The sequence below is a fragment of the Carcharodon carcharias genome, chromosome 14 (genome assembly GCF_017639515.1).
Source record: "Carcharodon carcharias isolate sCarCar2 chromosome 14, sCarCar2.pri, whole genome shotgun sequence".
Classification (NCBI taxonomy): Eukaryota; Metazoa; Chordata; class Chondrichthyes; order Lamniformes; family Lamnidae; genus Carcharodon; species Carcharodon carcharias.
The window spans coordinates 143515695-143537126 of NC_054480.1; the positions used below are offsets into that span (position 1 = coordinate 143515695).

The following is a 21432-nucleotide window of genomic DNA, read 5'->3' on the forward strand; positions in this document are numbered from 1 at the left end:
CTCTTATTTGCTTTTTCATTTCCTCTCTGAGCTGTCTATATTCAACCTGGTCCTTTCTTGTATAACAACCTGACATCTGTCATATGCCCCCTTTTATCTGCTTCATTTTACTCTCTCATTTTTGTCATTGAGGGAGCTCTGGCTTTGGTGGCCTATCTCTCCCCCTCATGGTGATGTACCTCAACTGTACCTGAACCATCTCCTTTTAAAGGCAGCACATTGTTTTAATGCAATTTTGCATGCCAATATTTGATTCAAATTTACCTAGAATAGATAATCTCTGAACCCATTGAAATCAGCCTCTCACAATTAAATATTTTTACTCTAGATTGCTTCTTGCCATTTTCCACAGCAGATCTCAACCTCATGATCACTGCTCTTTAAATGTCCCTTTACTGACACTTGATCCCTTCATTAACCGGAACCAAATCCTCCAATGCCTCCTTCTTCGTCTGGTTGGAAATGTACTGCTCAAAATTCTCCTGGCCACATTTCAGAAAGTCTTTCCCTTCTTCCATTTACACCATTACTATCCCTGTCTTTATTAGGATGGTTGAAGCCCCATTTTCATTATTCAATAGTTCTTGCAATTCTCTGTAACTTCCCTGAAAATCTGCTCCCCTATATATTTCCTACTACTTGGTGGTCCTAAGTTAGTAGCTCCTAAGCACACTTAACATTGTAATATGAATTTCATTGTTTACTGTACGCATTAAAACAAAAAGGCTTATTATTGAATGGTGTCATGCTCACCCAAAAACAATGGAATTCAGGTCGGGTGATCTTTTTTCCCCTGCCAATACACATGGGACTACATGACCTCCAAGCTAATCATTATCTCTCTCTGTCTATAAGAATAACATTCATAATTATACATTTCAACTTGAGTAAATTCTCAGCAGCAGAGTGGTTGTGGTACTTTAGAGTACCAGCATGCAGATGTAGGGGTTTGGCGTTTTGCCTCACTATGTTTTAGATCTCAGCTCACTGATATAAGGAGAAGGAACTCTGAGGGCAGATGATGCAGCTGCTGAGTGCCTTCTGGTGGTCAGTGTGTACATTTCTATTTGGTGTAGCCATAATATTAAAGTATTGTATCCCTTTTTATCACTTGATTTAAATTTTGAAAGGGGAGCTTGTTTTTGACCAGTCTTGCATTAGGTGTTGGGACTTGATTTTCAAATTTGGCTTGAAGCCTTACTTCAGGATCCAAACTTTTTCTTAAACTCCAACTTTTGTGTGTATGTTTAATAACTTCATTGGCTCAATCAAAGCTAATTGTCAAAATGCCAGTGACTAGTACTTCATAATTGGTTTTCTAATAAATTGTTTTCTATACATGATTAGTGAAGCATATAAAAGTGGCCACTAATGTTTTGTTTGTGACTTAGACTGCATCTCCTAACTTTGATTGCTGTTCTTGTGACTTACATTATTAACAACAAAATGATGGGATCGTTTAGCTCTGTGTAAATGTTAGCTACTGGCAGAGTTTGTTACTGGAGGTAACAATGGTAAATTTGAAAACTGAAAAACATACATCTGATTAACATTCAGTTAGCAAATAAATACAGAAAAATTATTTTCAATATTTGCATGCATTTATCACTAATGCATTTGGAAGTAACAAAGCAGTGCTGTATCAAATTAGTATAAATTGCAAGATTGTTATTTTTAGCATGTGACTGGAGGAATAGAGAGAACTTTTTGAAAGTGGAGCTGATGATAAATATGTTTATAGGAGCATAAATGGTTTGACTCATCTTCTTTTGGCAGTAATGATTTGTTAAACAGCTACTTGAATTGCCAGCTTTGTTTCTATCTGATGGAGGGAGGTAAGCTGGCTAAAGAGGTTGGGATAGATTCACTCTCTGGAGCCATTACATTAATGTTAAAAGGTTTATGGACAATTAGGGTTGGCAAATTCCTATATTAATTGAATTAAACATGAAGTGATTTATAGCCATGAGTGTACTGGATACAAAATGGTAGAGATCCTTTAACACTTTGTTCAGCTAATTGCTTCTGACCTACAAGTCACTCTATAGTTAAGAATTTCCCTAAAACCTCCATGTTCATGGTGTAAGGCATTTTCTGTAGATGACTAATTATCCCAAGACCTGAAATCTGCAAATCTTTTATATTGCATTCACTGGACTAGCATGTCCTGGATTAACAATGACCTCTAACTGTAATCCCTAATTGCAGCTTTGGCCACAGGTAGTCATATGGGATGTCCACTGTATTCTTTTGAAAAATGAAAATACCACACCATCCTGTATGTATAGATTGTAAACCATTATGTATGGATTGAATAATACATAGGCATAGGAAGCTATGAGCACAATGGCACTTAGGACAATGAAAATATAATCCGTTTTATGTGGATTAAAATATTCCTTTCAGAACAGTTTGTCTTAAGTTTTAAGTTTGCAGAATAGGTTTACAAGAATAGTTTCAGGGGTGTGAAACTTCAGTTATGAAGATAAGTTGGGACTGTTCTCCTTGGAGAGGAGAAGGCTAAGAGGTGATTTGATAGAGGTGTTCAAAATCATGAAGGAACTGGACAGAGTAGTTGGGGATAAACTGTTCCCACTCGTGAAAGGATTGAGAATGAGAGGGCACAGATTTAAAATGATTCTCAAAAAAAGCGAATGCAGTGTGAGAAAAAACTTTTTCACACAACGAATGGTTGGGTCTGAAAAGCACTGCCTCGAAGTGTGGTGGAGGCAGGTTCCATCGAGGCATTCGAGAGGGCATTAGATGATTATTTCTATTCAAATAATGTGCAGTGTTACAGGGAAAAAGCAGGAGAATGGCACTAAGTTATAATGCTCATTCGGAGAGCTGGTGCAGACACAATGGGCCAAATAGCCATCTCCTGCACTGCAACAATTCTGTGACTCTGTAACTGAAAGCCTTTCAAGGACCTTTGCAATGTATCGCTCTATGTAAGTGATACAAGTTTTCAATACACCAGAGAGTTCAGGTCTCCAGTCAGAGCTAATGCCTGTTGGAGTGTTCCTCAGCTGTTCATTCCATAACCACCTGAAGTTAGACCTGTTGTGAGACTTCTGATTAATAGCATACTGGTAGGGCATGGTGTATGTTTTGCTAATTAACAGGTTCTCTTACTGCTAATACTTTGGCTATGTAAAATTTTAATTAGCACTTAGAACAAAAATGCTGTACTCTTGATGTCAAATCAGTTGGCTTTGCCTATTGCCATAGACAATTAATTTCTGGCATTTACTTGCATTTTAGAAAAAAACAGTTTCTATCTCATTGGAAGATATAAAAGAAACTTCATTGTTCCATCACAAGTCATAGCTGATTGAAGTTTGATATCAGCCAATTTTGACCTGCTAAGGAAATTCAAGCATTTTAATTATCCTTCACCATTTGAATGAACTGTGAAAACTGTTAAATTTAACAAATTCTAAAGGTACCAATATTATTTTACATGTTTCCTAGGAACCTATAAAATCCAGGGCTCCGCAACTTCATTTAGAGTACAGATTCTACAAACAGCTCGGCAATGCAGGTAGGAAATGAGTTTCGTAATTGATGAGGTGGTTGTTTGGAAATGCCTGTCTTTTGTATAGTAGTAATTTGCAAAATTAGTATCTTGAATAGTTTTGTTAAAATTTTGATTTTGAATATTTGGTTTTGTCCAAGGGTTTGTATTAACTTTTTTTTTTGGGAAGGAAAACTTACAAACCCAGAGTAACTCCCCTCGAGTCGAAAGCTAGGCACTGGAATTTGTGGTGGGAACAGTAGGCGATGACTCCTGTCTTCTCAGTATTTAGTTGGATGAAAAGGCAGTGTGATAAATCGGAGGCAGAGGAGGGGTTGTCTTCCTTTTAACTTTCCATGAGCAAAGCCCAAAGACCTGATTAATAGAAAATTACAATTGCTTTCAGTTTGAAAAATACCCATCTGTATGTTAAATTACTTGAAAGTTGTGAAGGAATGATGAATCAGATGGATATCAATCTCAATATTGGCTGTTAACAAAACTTTATAATAAATCAACCTAAAAGATTAGTCGAGCTGATGTTTCATTAAAAAGGATTCCCTTTCTCTCTTCCATGTTTCATATCTCTACTGGATAAACTGGCTTCTGGCGGAATGTGGTCCCACAAGTTGCAGGAATCCTTCATTTGAGCTTACAATAGTGAATGTCAAGCAGCTGTTAACCATGAGAGGCATCACAGTGTGCCAACCCCACCACCCCCTGCCAGCTGCCCCCCCCCACCCCGGCCCACCCCCAGTTAGAGCCTGCCTTGATCATAAGACATAAGACATTAGGAGCAGAAATTAGGCCAATCGACCCATCGAATCTGCTCCGCCATTCAATCATGGCTGATAAGTTTCTCAACACCATTCTCCCGCCTTCTCCCCATAACCTTTGATCCCCTTACCAATCAAGAACCTATCTATCTCGGTCTTAAATACACTCAATGACCTGGCCTCCACAGCCTTCTGTGGCAATGAATTCCATAGATTCTCCACTCTCTGGCTAAAGAAGTTTCTCTTCATCTCTGTTCTAAAAGGTCTTCCCTTTACTCTGAGGCTGTGCCCTTGGGTCCTAGTCTCTCCTACTAATGGAAACATCTTCCCCACGTCCACTCTATCCAGGCCTTTCAGTATTCTGTAAGTTTCAATCAGATCTCCCCTCATCCTTCTAAACTCCATCGAGTATAGACCCAGAGTCCTCAAACGTTCCTCGTATGTTAAGCCTTTCATTCCTGGGATCATTCTCGTGAACCTCCTCTGGACCCTCTCCAGGGCCAGCACATCTTGCCTGAGATCCGGGGTCCAAAATTGCTCACAATATTATAAAAGTGGTCTGACCAGAGCCTTATAAAGCCTCAGCAGCACATCCCTGCTTTTATATTCCAGTCCTCCCCAAATAAATGCCAACATTGCATTTGCCTTCCTAACTATCGACTCAACCTGCAAGTTAACCTTAAGGGAATCCTGGACTAGGACTCACAAGTCCCTTTGCACTCCAGATTTCTGAATTCTCTCCCCAATTAGAAAATAGTCCATGCCTCTATTCTTCCTACCAAAGTGCATGACCTCACACTTCCCCACGTTGTATTCCATCTGCCACCTCTTTGCCCATTCTCCTAACCTGTCCAAATCCTTCTGCAGCCTCCCCACCTCCTCAATACTACCTGTCCCTCCACCTATCTTTGTATCATCTGCAAACTTAGCCAGGATGCCCTCAGTTCCTTCATCTAGATCATTAATGTATAAAGTGAAAAGTTGTGGTCCCAACACTGACCCCTGCGGAACTCCACTAGTCACCGGCCGCCATCCTGAGAAGGACTCCCTTATCCCCACACTCTGCCCCCTGCCAGACAGCCAATCTTCTATCCATGCTAGTACCTTGCCTCTAACACCATGGGTTCTTATCTTACTGAGCAGCCTCCTGTGCTGCACATTGTCAAAGGCCTTCTGGAAATCCAAGTAGATAACATCCATTGGCTCTCCTTTGTCTAACCTACTTGTTACCTCCTCAAAGAATTCAGACAGATTTGTCAGGCATGACCTCCCCTTGATGAAACCATGCTGACTTTGCCCGATTTTACCATGCACTTCCAAGTATTCTGAAATCTCATCCTTAATAATGGACTCTAAAATCTTACCGACGACCGAGGTCAGGTTAATCGGCCTGTAATTTCCCGTCTTTTGCCTCACTCCCTTCTTAAACAGGGGATTACATTAGCGATTTTCCAGTCCTCTGGGACCCTCCCTGACTACAGTGATTCCTGAAAGGTCACCACTAACGCCTCCACTATCTGTTCAGCTATCTCCTTCAGAACTCTGGGGTGTATCATATGTTACATCAATGAGCACATAGGTTTGTAGAACTGCATGTAAGTTAATAAGATATACCATTATGGATAAGTGAATCTTCTGTGATGGTTGAGTTTTTACAAGAAATATTACAAATTCAAATTCTTCTTCAGCAAATTCATTTGTTGAATTATGCTGGTAAATAGGTCTGTCCCTTGCTGACTCTGTTTAGAAAGCTGCTTTTATAATTCAGGCTTGGTTAGCTTTAATCAAAGATTAACAAAATGCAGCAGCATAATCCTTTTGAAAGGTTTACAGATTTTAAAAAATGCCAGGTGTTTTGACAGTTTCTGACCTTTTGTTTATTAGCTCCTTAAAAATAACTAGCTTTACTTGGTATTTCCAGCACAGAAATAGTTCATGTGGCCCCGTAAGATCATGTCATTGTTTATGCTCCACACGAGCTTCCACCCAGTCTTCATGCAACTGTATCAACATATCCTTCTATTCCTTTCACCCTCATGTTTATCTAACTCCTCCTTAAATGCACCTATGCTGTTTGCCTCAATTACTCGTCATAGTGAGTTCTACATTCTAACCTTTCTCTCTTGGTAAAGAGTTTCTCCTGTATTGGATTTATTACTGACTCTTTTATTATGGCCCTACTTCTGGTCTCGACTTGAAGTGAGAGCATCTTCTCTAGGTCTACCCTATTAAACCCTTCCATAATCTTAAAGGCCTCTATCAGGTCACTTTTTCTCCAGTAAATCTCTTAACAAGGCCAGATTCCGCTACTGATCTAGCAGGTAACAACAACTTGGATTATAAGAAATGATAAGCTTTGGGGTGCAAGTCTTGATAAAATGTATTAAAAATGTTTCTTATTTGATGAATTATTTCAGCTGGTTGGATTTTAGGAGATGGTAGGAATAGTGAATTACACACATATCTGTAATGCCCCACATTATACTGCACTTTTGGGGTTAGTGTTTTGCTGCTGTTTTTCCTCATAATTCCAAAAATACAGTGTAGCTTTGTTAGTGCTAACCAGACTGCAACCATATTAATCTTAGTGCATTTTTTCAACTGCTGGCTGTACTGCCTCCTAATGTATCACTGATGTCTTTCTTTTTGGTTTCTGTCTCATGATGCAAAGAATGCAGAACATTCCTAACCATTCCCTGATATCTCTAACCTTGTTATCTGTTGGTGACCTCATAAAAATCGAGGGACCAGTATGTAGTGAATAAGTATATTCTTTCTGAATGTTCCTTCCAGTCTGTGGCATATTGAAGCTAATTATAGTTTCCTTGCTATCCCTGGTTGAGATCAGTTAACTTAGTACAAACTAGCCTAGTACCCCTGTATGGCTGAGTGGCACTCAGCGCAGTAACTCTCAGAATTATGAGGAGGGCTCCAAAATGGAATACTGCTCCTTATCCGCTCCCTGCCCACCCCCACCCCCACCACCTGACAAACATCTAAACTCAAGCTGAAAAACTGTCTCAATGTATTCTAAAATCTTTAAATTTTAAGTGGATGCACAAAGCATGACAAAAGGCTGGTTCATATTGTTTACCATTTTTGAAATGGTAAGTAGTTGGGAAGCTAAAATTACTGTAATTGCAAATTGTTAAGTTTATTTGGTTATGACAAGGTGCTAATTTCTATAAATACTTTCTAAAGTGCTGCATGCACAATTTTTATACTTCCATTTCTGTGGAAGTTGCTGATGGCTTTTTTTCCCTCCCTTTTTTCACCGTCCTCAGTATTCTGTGAAATATCAATGGTGCAATAGCATTCAGCTGTGAAAATATATCCAGTAGGTCAGAATTCTCAATTCTCAGGAGAAAAATGGATTTAGCTTTTCATATGCATAAAGCACTAGGACATAAGCAATAGACATGGGCTATGTGGCTTATCAAGCCTGCTCTGCCATTTAGTAAGATAATGACTGTAGTTCTACATTAGCTCAACTTTCCTGCCTTATCCCCATTTTCTTGCTTCCCTGTCGATCTCTGTCTTGAATATACTTATCAACTGAGCGTCAACTGAACAGCCCTCCAGGATAGAGAATTCCAAAGATTCACAACCCATTGAATGAAAAAAATTATCCTCATCTCACTAATGTCCGGTCCCCTTTCCTGAGACTATATACCTTTGGTCTAGACTCTTCAGCCAGAAGAAACATCTACTGTGTCAAGCTCTCTCAAAATTGTTTCTGTTTTAACGTGATCACCTCTCATTCTTCTAAACTCCAGAGAGTGTAGGCCTATTCTACTTGACGCCTCCTCATAAAACAGCCCTCCCATTCCAGGAATCGATCTTGTGAACCATTGCTGAACCCCTGTACTTAACCTCATCATCTTTTCTGCTTACAGTTACTAAGTGGGAATGTAAGCAATTAACTTGAACGGAAAAGTTTTGAGGCTTTTTTTTCCAGACCAGACCTGCTCTCGGTAGATGAGCTCTGCCAAGACCTATAAAAGACATAAATGGGTCAATCCCTGGGGACGGTCATGAAACTTCCCAAACACATCTGCTTGATTAAGAATATGGGTGGAATATCCAAAAAGGAGAGCTTGAAAATAGGCCAAGATCCAGAGGCAACCCAACTTGGCTACATTTTCTGTTTCTTAACTGGACGACCACCCTAATGGTGCTAGGCTCAACCTGGAAGGTGTTGTCCTTAACTTTATTGTACCTACATTTTGTTTAGTCAAATCAGAAAGAAAAGTAAATATCAAAAAGCCTCCCAGAAACTGGAGCCCACTATCTTGATGCCTCTGCATTAGATATTGTGAGCTGTTCATTATACTCTTGAAATCATGCGCATTCTTGGTAGTGTTGCTTTTTTTTGGTCTACTGTTGTGATGTTAATTTTATGAAGTGGAGCTTATCATAGCTGTTCATCATCAATCAATTCTTCTTTTTAAAACAGAGGGAATTCCTCAGGTTTACTACTTTGGCCCTTGTGGAAAGTACAATGCCATGGTACTAGAATTGCTGGGACCTAGCTTGGAGGATTTATTTGATCTTTGCGATCGAACGTTTTCCATTAAAACCGTATTAATGATAGCTATACAGTTGGTAAGTGTGACTAACCAAATGATTGGTATTTGTTGTATCGGTTTCTGTTTATAGAAGCATAAGTGAATAAATGACAACCCAATATTGTACATTTTGCTAATTTATGATATAGTGTGGCAGATATGAAAGCAGTAAATTCAGATGCTCTTAGTGGCCCCTATCCATACTCTTATCAGTTTTTTACAAGATATTGAAGATGGGGTCTTATGGGATATGTTTTCATGTACAATTGCCCACATATAGATTTTGTTTTCCTAAGATATGCTTTTCTTCCAAGCATCCTATAACTAGCATTTCTAAATGCTTTTTGCTTTCTGTCCATAAGAATTCCTCAACCTGATTGGCTGTTCAGCCCTTGTTGACTTCATTGTTCCCAGATGTTAGAGATCCCCTGGAGCTGGTGCCAGGATGAAATTGGTATCATAATGGGAGAAATCAACAAGGTAGCGCTCGCTAGATCTTTGTGGACAGCTTTCTTCAAGTGAGCGCTTTCCTTTTGCCGCTGACCACAAAATCCAGTTCACTTTATTTTGTATTGCTTGATGATAAGGTCTGTAGCTGATATTAGCTGAGTATCGTTTTGGCATCTGAATTAGCAGGTCCCCATGGAAATATTCTTTTTTTTAAATACCTTGATGATAGGATCTGAAATGTGTGATTTATAATAACTCTCTCGATTTTAGTGTGGCATGGAGATAAATATTTTATATTTAAATTACTGGCCTTACAATAAACCTTTTCCTTTATTTACCTGATTAGCTATATTTGAAAAAGAAAATCTAAATCCCTGAATGCAAAATATAGAAAAGCTTGTAAGAATACTGTTTATGCTTGAACCAACAGTTAATTCTTATATAACCTGCTAATATTTTGCCTCAAAGTTGCATTCTATTCTAAACCCAATCACTGTTTGCCTCGCGGGTGAAAACTTGTGCAACATGTACATCAGAACTTCCCCTTAACTATTTTCCTTGCTGCTCTTGAGAAATATGTAATCAATGCATATTGCGAGCTCAACTTTTAAGGTGAGCAACGCTGCCACCAATTGCTATTCTCTGTGCCCAAGTAGCTGGATTCCAAGGTGTAAGCAATATAGTCTATAAAATACAGAAGTATCTTATTACTTCAAATTCATAAATGAGGTAGAACTTCTCTGAAGTGCAGTCTGAGACTATAGTTAAAGCACTGCTTGTCCACATACATGTTCATAAGTCTCCCTGTTTCAAATTGCTTAAGCTTGTATTTGTGGAAACTGGGTAGTGCAATTGTTTAGTCAGTGGACTTTCAGCTGTCTGTTCAAATCTAGCCCTGAATGATGAGAGGATTTTCCTTCTGTTGGCTGCAAGGTCTCATTGTGAAGTGAGTTTGGGTGGTTTTAATCTGATTCCCAGTGGACATGAGCCTAGAACACAAAGCTGACAATTGTCAATCTCGCCAGCGTCACAAGATAACTGGTGTGAAAGATGAAAAATCTCTCGTATTAATGCAGTAGAGGGTGCTCTTAAAATGGGGTTGAGACATTTTAATGGAGCTGAGCAAAGTAAGTTGTACCTTGTTTCTCAAAAGTATGAGGGAGAACCCGAGATTGATATTAAAAAGTGTATGAGCTATAAAGAGACTTCAAGACTGAGGATTGGAGCATGGAGAACAAAAGTTGTAAGGGAGACGATTTTTAGTTTTAATCTTAACCATTACTTTAAAGCTGTTCTAATTTACTGTAGCGATGGAATCAGTTGTGAACTTGAAGCTGCTGCACAATTTTAATTTAACCTTACTGTTGAAATAACTGCCTAACCCACATTATTACCTTGTCTTTCCAGATTACAAGGATGGAATTTGTACACAGCAAAAGTTTAATATACAGAGATGTTAAACCAGAGAATTTCTTAGTGGGTCGACCAGGGAGCAAACGACAACATACCATTCACATCATAGACTTTGGCCTTGCCAAGGAATACATTGATCCAGAGACCAAAAAGCACATCCCATACCGAGAGCACAAGAGCTTAACTGGGACAGCACGATATATGAGCATAAACACACACCTAGGCAAAGGTAATTTCTTGCTGGTATGATTTGAAAGGGAAATACTGATTTTTGAAGAAGCTTCTTTCTGTGAGCCTGTTGAGAAGTGATGACATTTGCCAGATTGAAACTGGGAGTGGAACAGTTGTACTGCATGTTCTACAACACAGCTTCAGAATTCAAGATATTAGCATCATTGCTAACTTCAGTGATTGCCTTACCATGTCTTTGTTGATTATCTTTATAGCGTCTTGACTGTTCCACTCTGAATGCATTTAGCATGAATTAAACAAAACATTCTGGATAATATTTATTAGGAATCACTCAGGATCAAGAATCTGTGTAAGCTAGCTAATATAGTCTCTGTTTCTCCAATATGACACAACTCTGTTCTACAATAATTTTGGATGTGTCTGATAACTACATAAGGGATTACAACAGACTCAACGTTTTAAGATGTGAGATATGGGTAAGCAGTAAACTTGAAGGGAGAAAAATGAGAATCAATCCCATGGGTGAAGCCTCTCCCACTGTTGCACTCAAACACATAGACCAGAAATCAGGTTCAATTTCCATTGTATGCTGAGTTAGCTTACCTCTGCCAGGCCAGCAGTTGCTACATTATAGATAGTCTCAACGGCCTAGGCTTCTGATTAGGAAAATCAGCTCAGGTTCCTATTCCTGTTTGCTATCTAGTTGCTTTTGCTGTAACCTCTGTGTCGAGCTTAAATCAGGCTTGGCTGTCTTCCTCTAGATGTTCCAATATCCTGCTGGCCTCTGGCTGGTATAAATACAGTGACCACTTGCACAAGACACAGGGAAACATGTACTAGCAATAATTAACATTTTATGGAAAGATAATTTGGTCAAGGGATAGACAGAGAGATTGTAACTTAAAGGATTTTTTTTAACGTTAATAAATATGCAATAAAACTGATACATGATTTGCAAATTTTTGTTCATTTTACCTAATCTCTCTTTCAACAAAAGCCCAGTGTTTACACCTGATTATTGACAAGAAAGGGTCAATTGATTAACACATATTATTCACACAAATTGATTATTCAGCTCATCAGTCTATGGTTAGAATTGGTGAGGGAAAGTAACAGTGCCGCTTTAACAGCTTTGCCATATACAGCCATGTTGATCAGCTGATCCTGCTGATTTTGCTGTGTGTAAGGCCTTGTTCGAAAAGGTCTTCACCTTTCCATTAACATCAGACTTTGCATCTTCACCCATTCTCACCAAAAAAAAGTTATGTCTTGTCATTTGTATTCTCAAACACCGTGTAATTCTTACCTAGTCTCAAAAATAGTTGTGTTGGAACTAGTTGCACCAGCTGCAGTTGTGTTCTGGTGGAATCCGTTTTGTTGATCTTCAGCAATTATTTAATTTTTATTTTTAATAAACCTGGTCTATGCCACATGGTTTGAGGGTTATTTTATCTAGTATTACTCAGGAGGGCTTGTGTTACTTAGTGAGAAAATTACAGTAGCACTGGTTATAAGGGTTTGATTTTTCATACTGCTAATATTACCAGAAATTGATGTGTAAGGTCACATGCTGGTTGATGGAAGACTCATTTAAGAGAGTGTCCTTTCCTCAAATCAACTGAAGTTGGTGTACAATATTTTCAACTGTCTATGATTTCAGTAGGAAAATAATTTTGTGCACAATGGAATCAGAAGTCCAGTGAGATGTTGATTTTCAATAAGTTTGTAACTGATTTGTCCCTCTCTGCCTCTTGTCATACCCCAGCAAAAACACGATTATGTAAAGCTTTCTGAAAAATGCAACATCACTCACTCAGACAAATGATTAAATTACACACGTTATAAAATTTGACAACTTGGATGTTAACTTTGCTGATGTGAGTTTATTTACTCTGTTATTTTCTTTATAGAACAAAGTCGAAGGGATGACCTCGAAGCATTAGGCCACATGTTTATGTACTTCCTGCGTGGTAGTTTGCCTTGGCAAGGTTTGAAGGTGAGTGAAACTCCAGTCTGTCAGATTTAGTCCATCCATGTAAGTAAATGATTTTTCTATAATATGTCCCATTACATTTACTAAATTCAGTAGTAGGATTTATAAATGGGCAGTATGAAAATGTTGCCTTAATTTGCAGTCAATTTCTGTTTTATATCCTTTTAAACTTGTATAATTTATCATGCTATGCTGCAGAGTGCTTGACTACATCATTATAAAACTGAAGGGATTAAGCTCAGCAAGCTAGCAATTTTGGCTTAAGTTCCAGGGAAGAGAAATCAAATATTAATACGATATTCCTTTTTGATTATCCCATTTCTGAATAGCTGAATTTATTTGTGCCACAGCACATCCTGCACATCCGTCAGTCAGCGGCTATAATGTTTACCAAGTGCACATGCCCAACCATTCCTGACACCTTTCCGGTTGGCAGTAGGCGTTAGTATTTCTAAATTGCTTTTTCCCTTTGGGCCCCAGTATGTTAGGCTAGTACAGCTAAGATGATAGGTAGGTGAACTTCTTTCAAAATAGTGCTCTTAAGTTGCTCACTAAGAACTCCACAGGGCTGAGTTATCTTCCAGTTTCTTTCTCTTTCTGATGAAATGGCTAGTTCCTATTCAGTATCAGCCCGGCAGAACAGATGGAAATCTATTTTGAAACTTTGCTTTGGGTGAGTTCCAAGCATTAGACACGATTTGCCATCAGCTATTCTAATATCACAGCTTTATTTTAATTGTCCTCCCTCCCAGTTTTTTTTTGCTATGTTGTATTTAATTTGGACTCCTATCAATCTCTTATCAATTTGAACTTTGTCACCCAGAATTAAATATAACTTTTTTCTCAAACTAGAAACCAGTGTAGACTGTTAGGATCCCAGCTGATGTTACTACTGGACAGGTCAGATCCCTGGGTGCAGCCTGGCTTGATAGATCCTAACTTTTATTTTTTGTTTAGAAACGTGGAGGGCGGCTACTGAGAGTCACAGGAGTCTGCTGATGAACGTTTTAATCTTTTGTTAAAAGTTTATTAAACAAAGAAGAGAAACTATATTACACTGTTCCTTCACCCACAACCATACCTTTACAGATACATACAGATTCATAAGGATAATACAGTTTAGTATACAATTCATGTAAACCAATAGGCAACCTATGGTTGGATACACCACACTCCAAGATCAAATGACAGATGCCGCCCAAAACAGATGCTGTGGATTTCTCATCAATTACGCCAGACACTCGTCACGCTGAGAGTCAACTGGCCTCACAGAAACTCTGTCTTTCACACAAGGGTTTCAAATCTCCATGCTCGAAGAACTTACCTGGGAATCTTCTCCCAAATGATGCTTCCTCTAGGACGTCTTCAACAAAGATCCACCTCCAAGGTTTCGATCTCTCTTTCCGATGTTTTTCTCCCCTGGATCGCCATGTGTATTCAAGCTTTCCCTTCCACGCACTATCTCAGGAACTCAACCGTGCCAACAGAACACCGCTGCTTCACAGGCCCGTAGAAGGAGTCACCAACCTTTGGCTGTCGCAAGCCCACTTCATTCCAAGTCTGCTCCCTACAGCTCTGTCTTTTAACTTGGAGCCTTTTCCTCTGCTCCTCACTCTTAACCAGACCTTTTTTCAGATTTCTGTTCTTTTCCTTTGATTAGCAGGTCTTCCTGGGACCCCCTTTCTGGTCTGACTCCTTGGTTTTGGGACCTTTCTTCTTTGTTATGAGAATTTTCTGTCTTCGCCCTGTGGCTTCCACATACCAACTGAACTAAAATTGCTTTCTGTTTCTCCCAGTCTCTATAGATCTCCTGTTGCTAGACAACAGAACAATTTTTCTACTTTGTTTTTTTAAAACTTCCCTAAACTACTGATTCCCCCACCCCCCTTGGTATCACAGCTCTGTATTTTGAAATAAATTATGCCTGTTCTTTATTCTGTCATTTTGATAGTTACTAAGATTTCCTTCCAGGTTCAGTCATTTGTGGCACAGCATTTAGGAGTATGAGTAGGCCATTTGGCCCTTCAAGCCTGCTCCAGCATTCGATAAGACTATGGCTGATCTGTTTGTGGTCTCAACTCCACTTTCTTGGCTGCCCTGCATAATCCTTGACTCCCTTGTCTATCAAAAAACCTGTCTCGCTTGGCCTTGAATAAATTCAATGACCTAGCTTCCACTGCTTTTTGGGGAAGAGAATTTAACATACTTATATCCCTCTGAGAGAAAGCTTTCCTCAATTCTGTCTGAAAAGGAGGACCTCTTATTTTTAAACTCTGTCCCCTAGTTCTAGTTCTCCCATGAGAGGAAACATCCTCTCTACATCTATCCTATCAAGTCCCCTTAGGATCTTTTATGTTTCATCAAGATACTTCTCGTTCTTCTAAAACCCAATGGGCATAGTCCTAACCTGTTCAACCTTTCTTCATAAGATAAGCCCTTCATCCCAGGAATGCGTCAAGTGAACCTTTTCTGAACTCCTTCTATTCATTTGTTGGCAAACTCTCTTTTTCAATAATTGAAACTCCCTATTTCTGAATTTAAAACCTGTTCCATCGTTTTCACCCTTCTTATTTAGTTCATTTCTGTTGCTGTCAGGAATGTATTTACACTGTTCAGTAGTTCACTAAATTCCTTTTCATGCTATTCTGAAATTAGTTACATTATTCCTTAATTCTTTTTGTTATACTGAATTAATTTACCATCCTCAGTTATTTTTAATTTGTCCACATTTTTAAAAGAACATATTGTTAAAAAGATACCAGTGGATATGGTATTACTTGCCTTGGTATATGTTTAGTTTTAATTTAAAAACAAAAGCGAGGTATACAATGAATTTTCTCCATTATAAACAGTTCTTCCACATCAATGGAATTCAGGTAAAATAAGTTTAACTCATTCTGAGTGTTCATTCTGAAATATTTGTAGAGTGCACAATAACACAAAAAAATTGCTCATTGGCCTTCTGTGTGTCCCAATAACCACCATTCATACCTGAATTGTTGTATTACCTATGTGTCCAAGTAGACACCATTCATTGTTTTACATCATGTTCTTCATTATAGTCTCCCTCAAGGTGGCAGAACTTGTCCACGGTGTTGATTGACTGCAGGTGTCAATATGTTTGCTTCATGGAGGGTGGTGCTCACATTAAACAGACTGAAGAACAATGTGCAAGCCTCTGTTTGCTAACATTGCCAAAATTAATTTCTAGTCTTGTGGATGAAATAGCTAAAGATCTATTCAAAATTCAAAATTACTTATCTATATAGCTATCTACCATATATTAAGTCTTCTGTGTAGTACATACTTCATGTAGATTTTGAACTGCTTCCAATCACACTTTAGCACATCCTCTCCTCAGTGAGTAAAGTGTAACATCTGAATTGGGATGACTAATGCCACGGAAGATCTTAATGTAAAATATTTGCAAGTGTTTTATTAATTTTAACTTAAGATATGATATCTAATTATACCTATGATTGCCTTCTGTCTGTTATAGGCTGATACATTAAAAGAAAGGTATCAGAAAATAGGTGACACCAAACGAGCTACCCCAATTGAAGTCTTATGTGACAACTTCCCAGGTTTGAACCCTTCTTTCTTAACCTAATTAGACCTAATACAACCTCTGCAAAGAATGAAAGTCCTGCACTAACATAGCACCTTATTGTGTCACTCAAATCATCTTAAAGTGCTTCACATTCAATTAACTACTCTGAAGTGCTGTCACTGTAGTTATCTAGGGAATGCATCATCTATTCTGAGCATGGTAAAATTCAACAAACACCAATATGATTAAGACCAATTAATCTGGGTTTTGGTTGAGAGAGGAATATTTCCCAGGACAACAGATGTTTTGTGCTCTTCAAGTACTGTCGTGGGATCTTTAACATCCACCTGAATCTTGGCATGAGCAAGACCATTCTTTAGTTCAATATCTCATTCAAAGGATGGCACTTCTGACAATGCAATAATCCCTCAATAGGAATGTCATAAGAACAGGGGTAGGCTCTTTAGGCTCTCAAGTCTGTCCCACCATTCAATAAGATCATTAATCTCTGTTTAACTCCATTTTACCTGCCTTGGTTCCATATTGCTTAATACTCTTAACAAATAAATATCTATTGTCTTCATTTTGACACTTTCAATTAACCTAGCCTCAACAGGTCTATTGGATCGGTGGGGTGGTGGGGAGAATTGCCTCTTGACATCACTCCTCAATCATTTACTTCTAATTTTAAAGCTATATCCCCTTGTTCTGGACTCTCACCAGAGGAAATAGTTTCTCTTTCTTTAACCTATTGAATTCCTTAATCATTTCAAACACCTCAATTGGACCCTCTCTTAAACTTTATGCAGAAGGCAACAGAATTGATGCATCTGTCTTCAAAATTTAACCTACTTAGCCCTACTAGGATTCTGTGCTGCACCTCTAAGGCCAATATATTTCTCCTGAGGTGCAGTGCCCAGAATTAAATGCATTTCCAGATACAGTCTAACAAGAACTTTATACAACTTTAGTCTAATTTGCACCCCTTTGTATTCCAGTCTCCTTTTGAGATAAAGCCTTTTTAATTATTTGTACCTGTCCACCAATTTTGTGATTTCTGTTTTGGACCCCTAAATCCCTCTGCCCTCCATAGTCCCAGCCTCTTACAATTTAGAAAACACTCTGATCAATATTTCTTGGATCCAAAGTGGATGCCCTCATGTTTACCAAAATTGTTTTTGATCTGCCATAGTTTTGCCCGCTCAATTAATCTATAAATGTCCCTTTAAAACTTTCTGGCCCCATCTGCACGTTTTGCCACCTACAGCAAAATTGGATATATGACTATTCTTGCTGTAATCCGTTGGTACTTATAGTGAAAAGCTGAGGCTTGGTTCAGATCCAGAGAAAACACCACTAATTGCATCCTTAATAAGTACATACTCAGCCTTCTCACCAATTTGCTACCTATATCAATGGGATGCTTCCAATGCCTTGCACTTTCATCTATCTTAATGGCCTCTTGTGTGAAATGTTATTGAATCACAGAATCACACAGTGCAGAAGAGGCCCTTCAGCCCATCAAGTCTGCACCGACACGTGAGAAACACCTGACATACCTACCTAATCCCATTTACCAGCACTTGGCCCATTGCCTTGAATGTTATGAAGTGCCAAGTGCTCATCCAGGTACATTTTAAAGGATGTGAGGCAACCCGCCTCCACCACCCTCCCAGGCAGCGCATTCCAGACAGTCACCACCCCCTGGCTAAAAACGTTTTTTCTCACATCCCCCCTAAACCTCCTGCCCCTCACCTTGAACTTGTGTCCCCCTCGTGACTGACCCTTCAACTAAGGGGAACAGCTGCTCCCTATCCACCTTGTCCATGCCTCTCATAAACTTGTACACCTCGATCAGGTCACCCCTCAGTCTTCTCTGCTCCAACAAAAACAACCCAAGTCTATCAACCTCTCTTTATAACTTAAATCTCCTCTGCACCCCCTCCAGTGCAATCACATCCTCCCTATAATGTGGCGACCAGAACTGCATACAGCACTCCAGCTGTGGCCTCACCAAGGATCTATACAACTTCAACATGACCTTCCTACTTTTGTAATCTATGCCTCGATTGATAAAGGCAAGTGTCCCATATGGCTTTTTCACCACCCCGCTAACATGTCCCTCCGCCTTCAGAGATCCATGGACACAGATGCCGAGGTACCCTTTGTTCCTCAGAACTTCCTAGTGCCATGCCGTTCATTGAATACTTCCTTGTCAAATTACTTCTTCCAAAGTGTATCACCTCACACTTTTCAGAGTTAAATTCTATCTGCCACTTAACTGCCCATTTGACCATCCAGTCTATATCTTCCTGTAACCCAAGACACTCAGCCTCACTATTAACCACCCGGCCAATCTTTGTGTCATCTGCAAACTTACTAATCCTAGTCCGCACATAGTCATCCATGTCGTTTATGTAAATGACATAATAGGGGACCGAGCACAGATCCCTGTGGTACGTCACTGGACACTGGCTTCCAGTCACTAAAGCGTCCTTCTGTCATCACCCTCTGTCTCCTACAACTAAGCCAATTTTGAATACACCTTATCAAATTACCCTGTATCCCATGTTCATTTGCCGCCTTTATAAGTCTCCCGAGGAATACCCTGTGGAAGTCCATATAGATGTTATTTACACACACGCACCCTTATCTAAAATATCATTGATGTCCTCAAAAAAAATAATTCACTTAGGTTACTTAGGTGTGCACTGCTTTTACAAACCCATGTTGGCACTCTCTCATCAGTTCAGTTCATATTTGATCTAGTGCTCAGTCTCTCAGTCAGCCTAGGTTATGGGTTCAGGTCCTGGAATGGGGCTTGGACTCTCAAATTCTAACCCTGACATAAGATAGTTACCAAGGTGAACCAAGCAAACACAGTGTAAGCTTTATTTATTGTTCCTTTGAAATTGCCATGTAGAGTTTGAGGGCTGTAAGAGTAAATGTTATGTGGTCAGTACCTTTCCCTGAATATTTTCATTTTTAGGGAAGCATGTAATAAATATACTTGAGGTGTGCTTAAGACAGATGGAATGTGTCCTTTTAGAAAGTGAAAAGAAAAAAAATAAGTTGTAGTTGATCTCAAGACAAACTAGTCACATAAATATAAAAGTAAAATACTGTGGATGCTGAAAATCTAGAACAAAAACAAAAACACCTGGAAAAACTCAATATGCCTGACAGCATCTGCGGAGAGGGATACAGTTGACATTTCAAGTCCGTATGACCCTTCATCAGAGCCAGTTCTGATGAAGGGTCATACGGACTCAAAACGTCAACTGTATCCCTCTCCGCAGATGCTGTCAGACCTGCTGAGTTTTTCCAGGTGTTTTTGTTTTTGTTCTAGTCACATAAATACCTAGGTTAGGGCATGTACTCCAAAGGGGATCCATGCTGCATCACTTTTGGTGTATCTGCTTTACTTTTAACTGCTGAAATAGATAATGAATAGATGAAATAGGGCTCAATAGAATACAGCTGAGATATTGCATCTAAGTAAGAATGATCTACTAATTATACTTATCCCTAGAGTGTTCTTTCTCTTTAGGGTTATTTATGAATATAATGAAGTGTAAAATTCGATTTAATTTCTCTTTTTTTTGTAGAAGAAATGGCAACGTACCTCCGCTATGTACGAAGACTTGATTTTTTTGAGAAACCAGACTATGAATACCTGCGAAAACTCTTCACTGATTTATTTGATAGAAATGGCTTTGTGTTTGATTACGAATATGACTGGGTTGGCAAACCACTAGTAAGTATTCTGAGAACTTTCAGTCGGCTTTCAAACTAAATGAAGTTGCCTTGAACTCTGAACCCCTAAAAGCTGCAAGAAAATAGGGACCATTTAATATGTTACAGCTGGTAAAGAAACCTAATCATAGTTTCAATCAATGTTTGATTTTAACCATTCACTCCTATTGTAGCTCAGCTGGTTGGAGAGCAGCTGAGACATACAGAACAGAAAGTTCCCAGGTATAACTCCTCATCTTTGCTAGCTTAGCCAATTTCACCCAAAGTAAAGTTGAGGACACTATAATTTACCTCGGTGCCTTCTGAGTTAGAGAGGAGGAAGCCACCCCAAGGCTTCTTGCTTTTGATCGTAATTGAGTAAACCCTTTTTCCTAGCGTACATCAGGTTTCAGCTCAGCGGTGATGCCCTTTTCATTTGAATAATCTTCTGGTACTTGCTGTCTATACTCATGTATGAAGAATGATTAATTTGGCAGTACACCATGGAGCAATCAATATGCATGGACCCAGCAAGATTTGATGTTTTCAGAAATTTATTTTTTTATAATAAGTGAATACATCCCCAACCCGCCACATAAATGGCAGCAGGTTTGGTTGGGTGTGAATGTTCTGCCATGGAAAGCTGATTGTGGGCGAGGAGTGCAGCTCCCTGGCCCCCCAAGAATGTCTTTGGCCTCCCCTCTTTCTTCCCCATGCTGTGATTGCAGAAAATTGTCTATAAAACCTGTCCCGCAACATGACGGCCAAAGTAGTCCAGGAGATCACATGGACTAAGTGTTATGTAGAAAAACACTTTTAATGCAGTCTCTTCCTCATTCGTGAATGGTCCAGCTCCCTCTTGAGGGTATGGTGGGAATCAGCACCTACCACACCAGCCAGCAATGTATTCTCAAGGCCCACTACTGTCTGGGAAAAGAAGAACTGACTAACATCCAGTCTGTTCCTATTCTTATGTAGTCTAAACTTGTTTTCCCTGACCCTTCCAAATCTGTTTAAACTGGAATAATCTGGCCACAGGGATGGTACCAAGCCCTCCATCAGGTCAACTCTTAAATCTATATGGTACTATTGGACCAAGACCTCTAAAGTAAATAGACCTTGGGCCTGTTTGAGTAGCTGAGGTTCTTTTAAGCTAGAAATAATTCTTGTATCTCCCCTCAGGCAATTTTCCAATGTCATTAAATCACCCACAATCTTTAAATGGCCATTTACCATGG

General features: G+C 39.2%; 1 protein-coding gene across 5 annotated transcripts in view; it reads left to right on the forward strand.

Annotated features, from left to right (window-relative positions):
• Nucleotides 1-21432, forward strand: part of LOC121286953 (casein kinase I) — a 106179-nt gene that overhangs the window by 59816 nt on the left and 24931 nt on the right. For 4 of the 5 annotated variants that reach the window (XM_041204290.1, XM_041204291.1, XM_041204292.1 and 1 more), the window contains 6 exons: nt 3475-3544; nt 8750-8898; nt 10719-10953; nt 12827-12912; nt 16409-16493; nt 20068-20216. In XM_041204290.1, coding sequence (XP_041060224.1) covers nt 3475-3544; nt 8750-8898; nt 10719-10953; nt 12827-12912; nt 16409-16493; nt 20068-20216 — 774 coding nt within the window. The remainder of the gene's footprint in view (nt 1-3474; nt 3545-8749; nt 8899-10718; nt 10954-12826; nt 12913-16408; nt 16494-20067; nt 20217-21432) is intronic. The other variant, XM_041204294.1, reaches the window with a different exon arrangement.